The sequence below is a fragment of the Python bivittatus genome, unplaced genomic scaffold, assembly GCF_059951505.1.
Source record: "Python bivittatus isolate LINGU-HERP-01145 unplaced genomic scaffold, Pbiv_v1 ctg000690_np1212, whole genome shotgun sequence".
Classification (NCBI taxonomy): domain Eukaryota; kingdom Metazoa; phylum Chordata; class Lepidosauria; order Squamata; family Pythonidae; genus Python; species Python bivittatus.
Window position 1 is genome coordinate 21,291,362 of NW_028277096.1, and position 17,368 is coordinate 21,308,729.

At 43.8% G+C, this 17,368-nt stretch overlaps 1 protein-coding gene across 2 annotated transcripts in view; it reads right to left on the reverse strand.

The window, feature by feature from the left end:
- Nucleotides 1-17,368, reverse strand: part of CLTC (clathrin heavy chain) — a 77,488-nt gene that overhangs the window by 15,371 nt on the left and 44,749 nt on the right. For both annotated transcript variants that reach the window (XM_088152512.1, XM_007427650.3), the window contains exons 13-25: nt 16,709-16,889; nt 13,710-13,873; nt 11,155-11,280; nt 10,348-10,490; nt 9,122-9,356; nt 7,904-8,026; nt 7,665-7,810; nt 6,862-7,045; nt 5,454-5,646; nt 4,097-4,254; nt 2,105-2,269; nt 1,104-1,211; nt 809-976 (exon numbers count right to left, since the gene is read on the reverse strand). In XM_088152512.1, the coding sequence (XP_088008638.1) occupies nt 809-976; nt 1,104-1,211; nt 2,105-2,269; nt 4,097-4,254; nt 5,454-5,646; nt 6,862-7,045; nt 7,665-7,810; nt 7,904-8,026; nt 9,122-9,356; nt 10,348-10,490; nt 11,155-11,280; nt 13,710-13,873; nt 16,709-16,889 (2,094 nt within the window). The remainder of the gene's footprint in view (nt 1-808; nt 977-1,103; nt 1,212-2,104; nt 2,270-4,096; nt 4,255-5,453; nt 5,647-6,861; nt 7,046-7,664; nt 7,811-7,903; nt 8,027-9,121; nt 9,357-10,347; nt 10,491-11,154; nt 11,281-13,709; nt 13,874-16,708; nt 16,890-17,368) is intronic.

The following is a 17,368-nucleotide window of genomic DNA, read 5'->3' on the forward strand; positions in this document are numbered from 1 at the left end:
TTCCCTGGTTGTCTGAACATATGCAATTCAAAGAGGATCCTGTATATTTTAATTCTGCAGCTGAGTGGGCAAATCAAGACAATACCAGCAATGCTATGAAACGTAAACTCATGTTTTTCTTAAAAGCCGGTGTATTGGGGACTGAACTCAGGACCTTTTACAGGCAAAGCAGATACTCTACTAATAAATCATAGAATCAAAGAAGTGGAGTCAGATGGGACTACAAAGATATCTACTCCAATCCTCTGCAATGTGCAGGAGATGGCTGTCCAGTCTCTTCTCTTCTTAAAATCCTCCAGAGATGGAGTACCCCAATTCTCCATAGCAGACTATTCCACTCTTGCACAGATCTGACAGTCAGAAATTTCTCCTTATATTTTCATGAAATCCAGGTAGCTGCAGTTTGTACTCATGATTTCTGGTCTGTGCCCATGGAAAAAAGGTCTTGACCATCTTCTCCATGGCCCTTTTTATGTATCTGAGCACTGATACTTTGGCTTTCCAAATTTTTTCATCAGACTGAACAGACCAAGTTCCTTCAGGCTGTCCTCAAGTCCCTAAATCTTTTTCATCATCCTCTGTAATGAGTTATGGTCTCTCACAAGTCTGAACCAGGATCTCCTATCTTCCCTTCCTAACACTGTAACTACTGCTCCCCAGGACCATTCTTATTCTCTATCAACCCCAAGTATATATTTTAACTAGTTCTTACAACTGCACTGACCTTACTTTCATGCAACCTCTAAGTGGGGGCAGATGGCTCTAAATTCTATCCAATAGATTAGATGCTTATCAGAAAAAGAGTTACCTTGGGAATGTTGACCCGTGACCAAAACAGCTCCAAGTGCTCCCTCATCTTCTGTGGCTTGAATTTGGAGTAGAGAATGGCCAGTTCGGTGAACATCCCCATGTGGGCCCGTTCCAGCCCCAGAGCTGCTTCCAACATGGTTATCAACTCCTCAAAGTAGCCACGGTCCTTTCAGGGGGGAAAAAATAAAAGGTGGAGGGATACAAATCAAGCTTGTCCAACAGCTAGGATTTTAGCTCTTTCCTTACAAAAGCAAATGATGGAGTACTTTAGTAACCAACACATTGCCCATTACCTGGTAGTAGTTGATGAGTTCCTCCAGTTCATCTGCATGCACAACGATGTGCAAACCACACATCTGGGCCAAGCGGAATTCCTTCCCATCGACGCAGGCAAAGCAAACCTGAGAAGAGCAAGAGGAGTGAACGTTTGTTCAGAAGAATGGGGAAAGCAAGGCATAGGGCCTCCCAAATCCTGTTTTAAGCTAGTTGGAAATCTGGGGAACTGCAGCCCAAATGTATTGTGGCGGGGGGGGGGGGGGGGGGAGAGAGAATAGGTCAGGTCATTTCTTAAAGGATGCTCCCAAGCCTTCAAGTGAAGCAACCCCAAAGAGATCAATGCATCTATTTGATTTTTAGTCCATGTTTTCCAAGAAGTTTCCAACAATTTTCAAAGTTTTCCTCTCAATGCCTGTATTATCGCTGTAACCAACCAGAAAGGCAGAAAAGATTGAAATAGAATCTGGACAGAGATCTGAGGTCTCCTCTTGGCTGACACAAGGGTGGAATCTGTGAGATGGGAGTCCCCAGAGACAACCATTTTTGATTAATTAGTTTTGTGCAGAAAAGACAGGTGATAGAGACCTTCAGGGCTTAGAAAAGAACACCCAAAGTTCATTAATCTAAAGAAGCAGGAGGAGGAGACACAGGTTTTAAACCTTGAAACTGAGTTATATGTAGGGTAGATTCTTGTGTGCTGCTACATAATGTCTTTGTATGTATGGCTTCTGAATTCTCTACAATAAAATTCATTAACTAACTTTTTCATGTCCGCTTGGAAAAGCAGAGCTGTGAGAGAGTTCTTCACCATGCCTGATAAGAAGCTGACAACACTCATCAAGTCAGAAGGCCACACCATTCTGCATTCTGTGGTTACCAACCACCTCTGGAAATCTACAACCAGATAATCCAGGTGTATCACTTCCAATCAGACACTTTCCTTCTTGCTGAGACCCACAACACCTTGTGCGGTGAAATCTGAAAATTAGGGATGGGCCGCATGAAGCCCAGAACTCACCTCCTTCCAAGTTCGTGTGCTGTTTGCCTTTCGGGCCCCATCAACCGCTGCCTGGTATTCACCCAAATGAACCAATGTGGACGCCAAACGGCCAAAGTTGGAGACGTTGTTGTAGAGCAGTTTGGCTGCATCATACATCTTCTCTTCATAGCAACGATCACCAACCTATGGAAGCAAGACACTGGTGGGTCTGATGTTTATTTTTAAAAAGAAAGGTTGGAGTCCACCTGTCTAGCTATTCCACATTCACCACCAAGCATGTAAACTTGCTGTGAGAGCCACTGTGATATCATCATGAAGGTATTGCACTAGAAGCAGTTCTAGTCCACCTTCAGCTGCAAAAGTGGATGATTTTGGACCACTAATTATCTAACTTACAGGGTGGATGTCATGGGAAAAATAGTTATGTATGCTACCTTGAACTCCTGAATGGAAAGTGGGATATAAATATCTTTCTCCTCCAATTATGGAGACCTCTAATGAGGACACTCCAATGATTTGAAGCTCTCTTCCATCCTCAGCCACAGAAGCTCACTGGGAGCCTTTAGGCCATTCACTCTCTCTCAACTCACCCGACAGAGTGATTCCTGGGGGTGAATGGAATTGGAGGAAAGAATGCTATAGGCATGGTCTTGAGATCCTTAAGGAAAGGCCAGATCTAAATTGAGCAAACCAATAAACAAACCTGCCTTCTTCAGCCCAGTGTGCTCCAGATCGGTTTGATGCTTTTTGCCACAGGCTCCCTCCAATCCAGTTTTTGCACTCCTTATCACCACCTTATAGTGCTCCTTCTTGTCCTCTTAGACATACTTTGTTTCCTGAAGGAAACCCTTTCCCTGGACACTCCTAGAAAACCCTGCTAGTCTCTTCCCTCTCACCCTTTCTATTAAGTTTTCCACTTCCTGGAATTTGTTATCAGTTTCATTGTTGTTTTTATGCTTTTCCTTTTTCCCAAATCTGTGTATTTCTTTTTGCCAAACTTGCTAAGATAAATCACTTTTTTTTAAAAGGGAGCGATCGAATGCCTGACTCTCTCCGTTCCACTAGGCTTCTGTTCAGCTCACCCTGAGTTCTCATTCCTAACCAAGTTCTCTAATTCCCCCCTCTCGGCTTGAAGACTTCTAGCACTGGCACAGAAACCCCTACACAGCATATCCTTTTGCAAATGTGATGGATGTCAGCCTTCTTCAGTCTTTTCTCTCCTGCCTGCCATGGCCACCCATTACCCCCCTTCCAACTGTAATCCTCCCTCCCCAGCATTTCCTGAAGCATCTACACCCTTCCAAACCTGCCCAGCACCTGCCAGCTTCCCTCCTAGGGGTGAGTTTAAAGGCTGCTCTGCCAGATTCTGATGTCAGATTCATTTAGGTTCAAGTACTTCTCTCCTCTTTAGCAGTTTGGCCTAACCCCAAGTATGCCCCGTTGCCTAACAAACCGACCCCCCTCCACCTGACACCACCACCTCATCTGAGCTCAGCCTGTTCAGTTGCCTGGCTCCCACTAGAGGTCCTTCCCCAAATCCTAACATTGGGTACCCTAATTTCATTGCCCATTTATTGGGTGTGTTAAAGCTACAATCAGTAAATCAAGTCTAAGCATTTGGTTATCCCATTTTTATTCTGCTCTTCCGAGGAGACCAGAGCAGCATCTCTAGCCTGACTCCCCCCACTTATTTTCCTCACAACCACTTGTGAGCACTTAAAGAGCATCGGGGTAGTGTAACGTTTGAACCAGCTCCTTTCCAACGCTAGTCTCCTCTCCCTACTTCACCACACCGAGGCTCACAAACTCTGCCCAAGACTCTCCATCACATTAACCATAAGCAGACAAGAGAGAGAGAGAAAAAAGGAAAATGCTACATTTGGGTGGCCATTCTTATAAAAGGAAAAACCTACCAACCTTCCCAGCCCTGCAGAGATGGAAGGCAGAAGTCTAATCCAAGGATTAAGAAAACGCTTGATCTGCAGATTAAAAACTGATGGAAGCACTCACTTGCTGAATATGGGCATTGTTGGGCCCGTTGATGAATTCTTCCAGTTCGGCCAGGCGGTTTGTTTTAGCGAGAGCAAAAATGAGCTCCGTCTCCACGTAGGATTCCCGGGCCTTTCTGCGGGCCATCTGCAAGTACTTCACCAGCTCTTCCCAGTTGCCTAGGTGGGGGACAAAAAGGGAGAGGCAGCCCCTAGTCACATTGCAGGAACAATTTGCGGGCCGTTCAGTTCACATCCTTCAGAAAGGAGAAAGAGCAGAAGGATTTAGCAGTCACTGCAAAGCCAGCCTCGCCTGGGCAGGCTTACCCAGTGACAAACGTCCCTTTAAAATAAGGAATGGGCAGTGGGGGAGGGAGGAGAGATGCACCCCAGCATGTGCAACACTGGCAAAATCAAAAGGACTGAGCCATCAGCGTGCCGATTAATTTCTACTTTAGCTTGGGCTGTGTGTGGAATTTTATTAGAGCCAAACAGTTGCTCATTCTTGCTGAGTGGAACACAAGCTTCCCGAAACTGGGAGGGGAAAAAAAAAATCAGGTCAGCCAGACAATCCACCTCTTTGTCATCCACTCACTATACTGGGCAAGTCTGTTCACACATCTGTTGCAGAATAAATGTACTTCACAAGTACACGGGCCCTTTCCCATCAGAGAGGTGGCAACTTCTATCCTTCGTACACGCACGCACAGAGAAATGGATCTGGAGGGAGAACCGTGCTGAAGGGGGAAGAGAACACCCTAATTGGACTTGCCTGGGGACAGCGACGGAAATAGGGACAGCCAACATTACGTTAGAACCTATCGGAATCTTTCTTGGGTTTCCAACATTCACTTTCAGAGGCTTTTGCCACCTTTATAATCAACTCAAAGTGAATCGAGAAAGAAGGAAGAATCCGGTAGCCAGTGGAACAAGAGATCTGTCCTTCCTGAAACGTGGCCAAGAACGAATGATTCCTCGTGTGCAACAGATGCCATGAAAAGTCCTCCTTTGACAGTGTCGCATTTTGTGAAGGATACAAGACACCTGTAATTCCCAGTTCCTCTTATCACAGCAGAAACCATCCTTCTCCTCTCTATGTCTATCTGCCTTCCTGCCCACTCTTTGGGAGGGAGGCATTTCTCTATTTTTCATCCAGACTTTGCACACTACAGATCAACTTCTAGTTCAGCCTTTCCCAGCCTGCTGACTGGGATTCCAGATTTTGTGGACACCAGATTGGAAAAGCCTGTCAGAGCAGAGTTTTTACTCTTTGTTAAGACATTTCACCTGGAGCCATGGGTCTATTTTTGGTTCTCACAAAGGCTATTAAGAAACCTGGGGGGCAGGGATAGGGAAGAAAAATAGTGCCAATTCCCTACCGCTTGCATTGGCAGCCTGGACAACTTCCATGTAGGAAGATGGATCATCTGCTTTGATGTAGGAGTCAATGGCTTCTTTCACCATCCCTTTGTGAAGCTGGGCTTTGGCAAGCTGGCTCCACACTGCAGGCTCATTGCAACGTTCAGCAAACTCATAGGCCCGGTCCAGGTTCCCAATATGCTCAATCAAAACCTAGGGAAAGAGAGAGCAGTGACTTTCCACAAGAGTCTTGGCAAAGGAGGACTTTACTACACAGCTACAAAAATTTCCCATGGTGCAGAGAAGCAGTCCAATGACCATGCTAAAACTTGACTTTAAGAAATTAAAAGCTACATCATTAGCAAGCCAGACAGATCTCTAACTAATGCAGTCTGGCAGATGGAAGTTACATGCATCTTAAACAAAGTGCTCTGAACTGAGTCCACTTAACATAGGTGAAGAAGGGGTGCAAACAAATTCCAGCCCCACCTCTGATCTTCTTGGGTCCTCTACTGAGTAAGTATACTATTGCTGGCACCATTCATTCATTCATTCATTCATTCATTCATTCATTCATTCATTCATTCATTCATTCATTCATTCATTCCTGTCTACCAAAAATATGCATCGTTCAGATTTTTTCAAGAGCACAAATGATGGGGGTCTTTAAAAGGTGCCATAAAACTCAGTGTTTCTTTGATCATATTGAGAAAACATCAAAGAAGCCCCCAACTCTCTTCTTGAACCAAAAAGACAACACTGACCCCACCCAGCTGCATGATCTGATCTAACCTACTCCTTGTCATCAGCCCACCAACTGTGGTCTTCACTATCCCACCTCCAATAAGGGCCCTTGGCCACAAAAAAAATTGCCCAGCCAATCAGAAGCACGTAGGATGGTTTTGGGTGCCATTCTAGGTAAAGAGCACTGCTCTCCAAGCCAGGTTACAGGTTAGACCAAAGGGGTTGAACTAGGTCATCTCAAACGCTGAATCGTCTGAATGAACTGGACTATCCTCTACCTAGCCAACTTTAGCTGATCTCAAAAACTAAGGAGGGTCAGGCCTGATTAATACCCAGCTAAGAGACTTGGGAAGTAAAAAACAAAACAGAAGAAGACAGTGGGAAACCATTTCCCTGTGGCTGCCAAGACAATCAGACAGATGTGTTCATGAAGTCACTCAATGAAAAGAAGACCTTCTTTTGTTTTAACTGCTAAAATCATGCAGGCTTGTTAAGTTAACCCAGACTACACACCAAACCGTTGATTTCTATGCAGAGAAAGAAGGGGGTGCTATAAACTGCTAACTTCAGCAAAGACTAGATGGGTTCTAGAGGAGCAGCAGGAGATGGAAGTCAAGGCCAATGATAAATCAACTTTAAGCAATTGTTGGCACATCAAATTCAGTTCTGAAGTGCTGATGTTACCTGGACAGCAGACGTGTTAACATCAAATTTCCGGAAGATGGCAAAGGCTTCTTCAAAGAGTTCGTTGCTGATGGCAATGTTGGCAATGTCAGGGGCGTCATAGTTGTCCAGGCGATTGATGTATTCCATGACCCGGGTGCGATCAGCCTTGATTGCTGTCAGAATGAGGAGGTTCTGAAGATTCCTAAAAAAGCAGTAATGTGCAAGTTTATTTTTATTTATTTATTTATACATAGACTTATTCCTGCCCATCTCCCCGCAATGGGGAACTCTGGGCAGTTTACATCAAGTTAAAACAATAAATACATGATTAAAATTTATAAAAAGACAAACACATCTACACAGATGGAAAGAAGAGAAAAAAAAAATCCAAGAGGCTGATGGAAGCCACACTAGGCCTCTAGGGGGCTAGCCAACCCCATTTCTGACAACCTCCCTCCCCGCCCCAGGCCAGATGGCAGAGCCAGGTCTTCAAATCCCTCCGAAACGCCAGGAGTGAGGGGGCCTGTCTCACCTCCAGGGGCAAGATGTTCCAAAGGGCGGGGGCTACAGCAGAGAAGGCCCACCTTCTGGACCCCGCTACTCGGAGTTCTTTTGCCGAGGGGGTCCGGAGCATGCCCTCTGTGAGATCGGATGGGACTCATTGTTGACTCATCATCACTCCAATAAGCTAAAGACTTAGAGGAAACTACAGCCCGTCTCTGATTTTTCTTTTTCAAAGGATTCCCAATGGTGAGAAGGAGAAATTCACTTTTCCAAATATTATGGGGAAGGGGAAAAGATCAAGAAGGCAAAGTACCAACCTGTGTTCACTGAACACAGAATTATCAAGGACAATTTTCTCCAACAGCTCAATGAGTTCATTAGGGAGGTCGGCAGTCATGAAAGCCTTGACGGTAACAGAGACCTCTTCAGGATCCTGAGTCTCAGAGAGAGCTGTCTGCACAACCTACCAACATAAGAAGGGCAACGGTCAACTGAGTATTGTTTGCTTCCAAACGCATCCCACGCGCAAACAAACGTGGGGCATCAGACAGTGTACCTGGTCAATGAGGGGCCGCCGGTAAGGGTTGCTTTCTAACAGCACGCTGGCCCACAGTTCTGGATCCTTACGGCGCACCAGGTAACGGGACAGGCTCTTGAAGAGTGAATTCTCATTGCATACCTGGAGGACAAAAGGATTGACAATGATGATGAGGGCCTGTTTTGGTGGGAGAAGGAACAAAGTTTCACAGTTCCAAGACTTCGTTTCTGAGGCATGAAAAACAAAGGGGGGATATAAACCTGCTGAACTCTTAACTAGCTTGGAACTGGCTTTACTGCAAGCCAGAGTCTTAGACTCAGTTCCCAAAATGTACAGACCAAGGATAGCAATGCTTTCACTTCCCATGAACAATCAAGTTTAATATCACAAGGGCCACAAAGAATGTAAAAAAAGGTCTGTACAATCCCTGATGCCCTTATCAGTGCATACAGTGACACCTATAAAAAAATAAGTTCTATGTGAGAATCTGCACACTAGCAAGCCAGGAAAATCCATCAGAGCTATGAGATAATGTTAGGCCCAATTTTAAGCTGAATGTCATTGCTTCCTGCGTAACTGGAGCGTATCCCCCACCAAAACCTGACCAGCCAAACACGGGCTTCAGAAGGCTGCCAGAGAGCAAAGAGCCCAGCTGTCTCTGAGGACAGACCTTGTAGACCAGCACTGCACCACTGCTTGTGTTACTTGGACCAAAGCAGAGACAGTGGTGCTCACTGTTAGGCGAGCTGCCTTTCAAATGCTGGATGGAATGAGGGAACCGCTACTTGCCCTTCCCTCCTCCTGGCCATTTGGTCCACCTCCCTCTACCACTTGAGGCAGCCAACAGGGACCCCCCAGGGAAGAACGAGAACTTAGCAACAGATCAGTTTGAAAGTTCCATCTACAGTATTGTGATTCAAAATGATTTAAGGCAAAAGGCTATGAAAAGCATGATTCCAAGTTCTTGAAAAGCCATGGATTCTGAACAGTTAAGTGCAAAACAGTTAATGTTTTGCACACAGAAAGTCCTGGGTAAGGAAGTCCCTTGCCACACACAGGAAATATTGGTCTAGATGGACCATTAAGCCATTTCCTGCTATCTAGTCTTCTGCTTTCTCAGCAGATGTAAATACCGAGTGGATTCTACAGCCTCAGATAAATGAATCAGGAACCCCCTTCCCCAATGATTCATCTTTAGGCCCTCCTGTTTTGATCACCCTCTTTCAGGAAACGCACATTGATAAGCTCCTGGTCACACTGCCCTCGCTCATAAGCCACACAAGCCAGATGCGGATCTCTCTTCTCACAGTACTTCCCCACCACACGGCTGTCATAATAGGGGTTCTCTCGCAAAAACCTTTCAGGGTTATTGTTACTATCAATGTAAATTTTAGCCAGTGCGTTGTGTGTAGCTGGTTCTTCACAACCCTCATGAATTCTGGCTTCCAGCCACGGCAAGAGGAGTTTCAACCTAAGGAGAGAACAGGCATTGGGTTTTAGATAGCTCCCAAACTCTGCGCACAGTTCTTGTCCTCTAGGACACAGCATCCAAGTACAGAAGAAGCTGGCAAGCAGATTTAAAGGAGAATCTGAAGCTACACTTTTGCATATTTTTATGTATCCATAATCTGGCTTACTCTGTTCAGTTGCTAAGCTTCAAGAAGTAATCACCCATTACCTTACAATTACAACATCATCATCCCACTGTCTGTGGTACATCAAGTGGTCGCAGAAGATGCAGACTGCTCTTATCAAAACTTCCTAGGGTTGAAAGGACCTTGGGAGGTCATGTATTCCAACATTCTGCCCAGTGCAGGAATCTTCAGATCATCCTGGACAAATGTCTATCTAATCTTTTCTTGAAAACCTGCAGTGATGGAGCACCCACAACTTCAGAGGGCAGGCTGTTCCACCGCTTAACAGCTTTCACAGCTTTTGATGATACTCAGAAAGAATCCCTCCACGAGGAGCATGCAGCACCAAGGCTACTGTTATTTCAGCAACTACCCAAAGACCTAACTGTTTATTTGTGATGCTTGCTGCAAATGAAGATGATTGGATCTGTTGTCAGCTTCATCTTCTGGATTAGACTGTTCACTATTTTTTTAAGATTTTAATAGTGATGCCCGCCCTAGGATTTTCCTTTAGTGACCAGAATATAAGGAGAATTAAATAAGGGAAAATTCACACTGAGTAATATCAGAGGGACCAAAATGCAAAGAAAGTTCCAAATCCCTGTGTCAGATCTCAGAATTGTAGCTTTCTCCAACCAGCCTCCCTCTGGTTGATAAAGCCTAAGCCCAATTTTATCAAGGGACAATGCATGTTCCCTCCATTCAGCTCCTTCCTATTCCTCACTGGCAAGCGAGGACCATATTGGCTATTCAGCCAGTTGCTAGGCCTTTCCATTCTTCAAACACTGAAAACTGCAAACTCTTAAACCACCAGTCACAGGAAGTTACCTGTTCCTTTTTTCCACTTCAGCGACAAGTTCATCAGTGGAGAACTGACCTCTCACCACCAAGATCAAGTTCTTTATGACGTCTTCAGAGCAGTCCACGTCCAACAAGCCGCCAATGACCACTGGCAGACGGCTTGGGTTCACCTGCCGCAATAATTGATTTCAATTTAATTAATTAATTAGATTAGATTTGGTGTAGCTGCCCACTCCAGAAGACTCTTACAAAATCCAAAAGAACAGTAAAACAATTAAAGATCATGTTAAGACCACTAGCGACAACAGAATCCAGGCCTCCTGAAATTTCATAGAGGATTCGATACATGAAGAAGCTTCAAGCAATCGCCACTGTGGAGTTCAGTTAAGGAGCCTCGTTAAGCTGCTAACATCATGGCAGCTGGGTTTCAACTAAGGACTATGGTTGCCACCATTTTTTGCTCCAAGAATGCCTCTGCAGTCAGAGACATTCTTGAAAATACAGACGATGGCGGAGGCTGTCATTTTGCAGTATGCTAGCTTTTTCTGTATTGCTTTTTTAAAATTAGAAGACTCTCTGAAAAACATGTGGCAGGAAGTCTGCCAGAGTCCTAAGCAACATTCAGGACCATACAGGTGGCATAAGGACACCCCATTGAGGATCCAGCACTAGATACACTAAGGGACTGTCACTTTATTAAGAATCTCTATTCAGATTCTCCCACTGAAATTTTTTTACAAGTGTGACATTAAAGTCAAGTTGCTATTTAGGCTATGCACGCCGTTTCCTGGATGTGAACTGAATCCGTGCCTTAACAGAAACTGATGGTCTTACCTTTTGCACGTAGATCTCAATATATTTTTGGAGATTGTTCCTATACAGATACAGCACCAGGTCATGGACAAAGTCAAAGCGGTCACAAACAATGATCAGTGGGAGCTGGTCTGTCAGTTTCGCTTCCTGCAAATAGAAAGCAGGAATTTGTTTATTCATCTAATGGATGTTAAAGGGCTACCCAGCTCTACAGTAAAAAGCAAACAGTACACCAAAAAAATAATAATGTAACATTAAAAAACCTACCCAATATATAAAATAGTGACCAAACATAAGAAGTGATCAATATTTGCACGGACAAGCGCAAGAGGTCAGGAATGAATCCCCATTCAAATGTCCCCTTAAACAGGACACGTTTCAAGGTCTCCTTCTTCTTCCAGCTCCTCTAAGTGTCATTCATTTTAAAGCTACTGAGGATCCAAACACTGCTTTTCAGCCAGCATAATTGCCAGAAAGAGTTTTACCAAAGCACAAGACCACAAAGGATTACAAGCCTATTCTAAGCATCGGTATTTATCAGCTGCAGCAATTATCGAGCGCACAGGATGAACTCTGGGATTGCAAGGGCTAAGATATAGGCATCTCCCCGCCCCCCCCCCCAGGCTCAGAAACTGCAGTGAATAAAAAATTTCCAGATATCCAGAGAGGGACATTTTTGCCAACTGGAAAAATATAAATGCTCCCCTAATTCTGCTCCCTAACACATGCATAGGGAAAGGTTGTGGACTGATATTCAAGACTGCCTTCATCCAAATGGAAGATCCTCACCTGATTAAAACAGACTCTTGCTTATAGGCCAAATGCTTGAAGCAGGGCGCTGAAACCTTTTCCAATCAGGAGCCACACAATCTAACTGTAGGTGAGGGAGTAACTGTGACAAAACTCCCTCCTCTCTTTCCATCACTGTCCCTTCCCAATGTCCTCTTAAGGGGGAATTTACAACTCCACTCATGCTGAAGTTCATAAAAAGTGAGGTTCCGCTCCTCTGTGTAAGAATAGTCTGGACGCTTTTAAGTAGGTATGCCAAGGCTACGAATTGAGCCACACCCCAGCATTGTGTTCAGGACTGAATCCCGGGAAGTTAACCTAGGCACCATTTCCTCCATCTGGTGCCCTCCAGCTGCATTAGGACTGCACCTCCCAGAATTCTCCAGCCAGGATGCTACTCACGAGTGGAAACCGAAGGCGTGGGCTGATCAGCAAGGCCGCTAATGGAACATTACCTGGTACATGTCCTGAATATTCCACAGACCCCCGGAACAGCACAAAAGACAACAGACCGTCAGAAAACAATGGACACAAAGAACGATGATGATTCATAAGTTGCTCTCCAAGGCAGCTGTTGAGTTGCCTTGAAACCATAACCTGCCTCATGCCAACCCTTCCATCTACTTTCCCCCCCGAAAATCCAAGGGGATGGTAACAGCTCTTGGAACAGCAAACTGAAGCGTGTATGATAGCTGCATGTACCAGAGCAGTAGTCGCATGTCTCTATTTTGCAGGAAACTATCTTGTGGCCCTTTAAAATAATGCCTTTCCTACCGCACGAGTAATTTTGTGAATTAGTCCAAGATGTTGGTGCCCCTTCAGCGGAAAGCCGCCCCTAGCAGCCTTTCACATGGGGACTGCCTGCTGTCCCTCTGTGGAATTCAAAGAAAAGCAGAGCAGCCAGAGGAAACCCCTTCCCCCGGAGATACTTACTTCACACCTCTGTCTGAGATGCAAATAATTGGCACATAGCAAGACCACCTATTCTCGTGAGTGGCTCTTTATAGCATCTACACACAAGTCATTGATCCAGATTTCCCTCCTTTCAATGAAAGAGCACCTGTCTAGTGAGAATTCAGGAGTGCGCTGACTCAAGACCCTATCATAGTTGTGCACAGCAGAGATGTCACTGATTTAAGGCTCAGCTTTGACAATCTGAAAGTCTGATTTCAGGTTTCTCATGTTGTTGTTGCATGAAAGAGCTGCTCAGAGACCTGCCAGACAGGAACAGCATATAAGCCCAACAATTAAAAAGTAAGCTAATAAATAAATACTAAGGTCAAGCCCTGTATTACTACCTTGATCAAAGAAGCAAGAATCACATAGACCAATAAGAAGTTTTAATGCACAAATTAGGGGTAAAGTACAGAATCTTGGAAACTTGCAAAAAGACCCTCCAGCCTTTCTTTTATTGAGTGAGTTCAAAAGCAAAGTTTTGAATCTCTTCTTTCCAGGCTTCTGGCAAGCTGGTCCAAGCTGCTCTTTATGCTAACAAACTCCTCTCCCATCTGTGGATTATGTCGAGGATTCCTCCAGGTTCTTTCTCAGGCTCCTCCTAGTCCAGTATTTTTCAAACTTGGCAACATTAAGATGGGTGGACTTCAACCCCCAGAATCCCCCAGGCAGAATGCTGGTTGAGGAATTCTGGGAGTTAGTCCACCTATCTTAAAAGTTGCCAAGTTTGAAAAACACTAGACTAGTCTCATCATTTAGAGAACCAGTATGGTCTCTAGTATAAGTAAGGTCCCAATATGGGGTGGGGGGGCAAGGGACGCTTATTCTTTTACCTTGAGGAAGTTCTTCACACGCTCTGGGTCATAGCAGTTGCTCTCTCTGCAAATTCTTTCCACCTCTTTAATTTGGCCCGTCTTACAAGCAGCTTGGATATATTTGAAGTGCACGTCTGGGTCTTGGCTGAAGTTGACAATAGAGCCCAGGAAATAGAAGAGACCTTGAAGGAAGAGGAAAAGAAAAGGAGTGACAATTAAAAGAACCTGTCAGGGAACTTTGGAGCTGGAAGTAATAGATTTTTCATTTGCTGGAAACACGCGCTTGTAGCCACAATGCAATAGCTTTCAATGAAACATTAAGCGCAAGTCTCACTCACTACTGATGCTGAAGCAAGAAATGACAAAAACAGATCTAAGGAAGCTTCTTCCCCCAACCTAATTTCCTCTGTATGTGTTGAGGCTCTAATTCCCAGAATTCCTCAGTCAGCGCTGTTGTATGTGGGCTGGAGAATTCTGCGAGTTGCTGTCCTACCACATTCAAAGGACATCAAATTTGGAAGAACCTGATGTAGAGGTTTATATTAAAAACCATTTTAACCATTTAACCTTACATAGGATTCACATTTTGATTCAGGTGGTTGTTTTAATTTCATGTTACTGAACTGCTTTGTTTCCACATACATTTGTCATTTTTTTTTCAAAACGAGGCCAGATGGTCTTGCGTGAGAAATGCTGTAATGCAGTGGTTTTCAAACTTGGCAACTTTAAGACGGGTGGACTTCAACTCCCAGAATTGCCCCACTAGGTGGCTGGGAATTCTGGGAGTTGGTCTACCCATCTTAAAGTTGCCAAGTTTGAAAAATACTGCTGTAAGGGATCCTGCCCTGAGCAGAGCATTGAACTAGGTAACTTCTACAACCTCTTCCAATTCTGTGATTCTATGAAAAAGTATCTGGAATTTTGAATATGCTTTGTGTACTAATGAATATCTCATTGCTAAAATGTACAAACTCTGCACAAACAAGATGAATTTGGAGAATGAATACGTTAAAGATTGTATGGTTAAATGGGCAAAAAACTTTGGATATAATATAATGTTAGACCAGTGGGAAAATACATGGAACAAAGAGTTAAAGTTTGCTCTTAATTATATGTTAAAAGAAAATTTTTACAAAATGATGTACCGTTGGTATTTGGCACCAGGTAAATTGTCAAAGACGTAAAAAAGTATCTCAAATGTCTGTTGGAAATGTAATCAATGCAAAGTTACATCTGGTGGACTTGCGAAAAGGCTAAGAAATATTGGAATATGATATGTACTTTGATTCAAAAGATTTTGAAAATAGATTTGCAATTGAAACCAGGGACTTTTCTTTTAGGTATGATGGACAAACAACTGGAAAGACAACACAGGAATTAATTTCTTCATATGATAACTGCAGTGAGACTTCTATATGCGCAAAAATGGAAAGATATGCAAATACCTTCTGCTGCTGAAGAACGGCCATTGAAATTAATGGAATTGGCTGAGAAGGCGAAACTGACTACTTTGCTCAAAGACAGGGCACTGTCCAACTTTGTCTCTAATTGGAAATCACTCTTAGACTTTTTGCTTGATACTCAAAAAAATCCAACCTTAATTTTGGGATTTGCTGATTGATGTTACACTTAATGAAATAGCTTGTACAGATGATATGTATTACTCAGATTAATTTTTAGGATTCCTTCTGAATATTAGATTCAAAACTATGTTTTACTATGTAAATTTTTAGATATTAGAGTAAGAAGAGAATATATTCTTCATGCATATATCCAAGGAATGTGGGAAGCTACTCTTTTCTTTCCTTGTGTTCCCCCCCCCCTTTCTTTTTTTCCCTCTTTTCCCCCCTTGTCTTGGTTTTTCTGTATTTTGACTTTCATGGAAAACTTAATAAAATTTATTTTAAAAAGTATCTGGAATTAGTAGTTATCATAAAGTGCTGTATAGACACATCTTTTTATTCTTGGAAGGCCTTCTTAACAATCAGTTTCAAGTTTGCAGGTTCTGGTATTAAAAGTTGATGGATCATTTGTTATATGGATTGCCAATGTTCCTCATTTTTAAATTCTTCACACTTCGGTGACAGTGTTATAAACAAACCCGGCCCCAAGCCATGGCTGGCTGGCTATAGAGTCATTTTAAATCAACACTTCTGATTGCATTTAAAAAAAAAAAACCACAGATTACTACTGCACCATTGTATCACTGCTGCTGTTTCAATATCTGAAGCTCTGAGACTTACAGTAATGTAATTACTAGCTTTGTTGTACGTTGCTCAGAACTTCTTAGAAATAAAGCAGAAAATTATTGTTCTTACAGAAAAAATGTCACTATTTATGCAGTAAAGCATTACATACCCTACCTATTATACTGATCACAGTATATATAGAACACAGATATTCCCCAGTTTAAGAACAAGTTCTTTTCCCAAGGTCTATCCTTAAGTCGAATATGTAGGTTAAGCCAGAACAGGATTATTGTATAATACTGTATAAGTAGTATTGTGGAATGAACTCAAACCATTGGGTATGTAGCTCAAATTTTGCTACAATAGGCTCCGTTCTTAACTATGGGTCGTCCTTAAACCGGGCGTTCTTAACCAGGTAACTCAAGGCAGACAGCCTCCAATCCAAGCCCTGATTAGTCACACTTACATCCACTGACCCAAGATGGATATCTCTGCAGCCTTTTTTAAAAGACCCTTCCCCAGCAGGGTATTCTCTTCCTGAATGAAGCTGCCAGAAAGGCTGCCTGTAGGAGGAGGGTCACAAAGGTCAAGTTGGCAGCCACAATCACAGCATGTTACACAGGAGCACAGCTTCAACTGGGCAGTCCTGGCCACCATCTTGAGACCCCCCCATCTGCCTGTTTCTAGCAGTCAAAGAGGATAAGGGCTACGTCCTGGCCAGATGGCTTCCAGAAATGTACTCCTCTCAATCGACAGCCAGATGGACCAAGGGCAGTCCGTGGTACGGATTCAGAATCTGAGTGCGGCCTGGGAGTCCAGCCGCCCTACCTTCAAAACTCTTGAAAGACTCGAAGAGTTCAATGAGCGACTGGGTGGAAAGCTGCTCGTGGTACTTGGAAGCAACCTGGACACATATCTGCAAGTTCTGGCGGATGTTTGCTGAAAGCATTGCACGTAAGCATTCCAGGGAATCTTCGACGGAAAGGGAGCCAAAGTAGTTCACCAGCCACTGCAAGTTAAAGGCATCGTTAGAAGGGATCTCGGCTGCTCTTGTAAAGTTTCTGTATGGCAGAAATGTGCAGATCTGGAGTAATGCATGGGGATGGCCTCCCCCAACAGGAAGCCTTCCAGCGGGGATGGGGTTTTAACTCCCAGAGTTCTCAGCTGGGATGGCAACGGCAACTTGATCGGCCCCACAGCTCTGGCCTTCCAGAAGCTGTTAAAAACCAAGCTTTCTCAGAGCACTTTTGGGGTACAAAACAATGCCATTACTTATGGGTTGAATGTGTGTATTTTGGGAGCTTGGCTAGATTGTTTTTATACTTTGGTTTAATTTTTACTGCGGCATGTTTTATTGTCTTGTCTTGGATGTAAACAACTGAAGGTCTCTATTGATTGTGGCGGAGATAAACCAAACAAATACATAAGTGTGGACATTTGGTGTACTGCCATCTATAACTAGAATAATGGTTTCCAAATGCAGCTGAA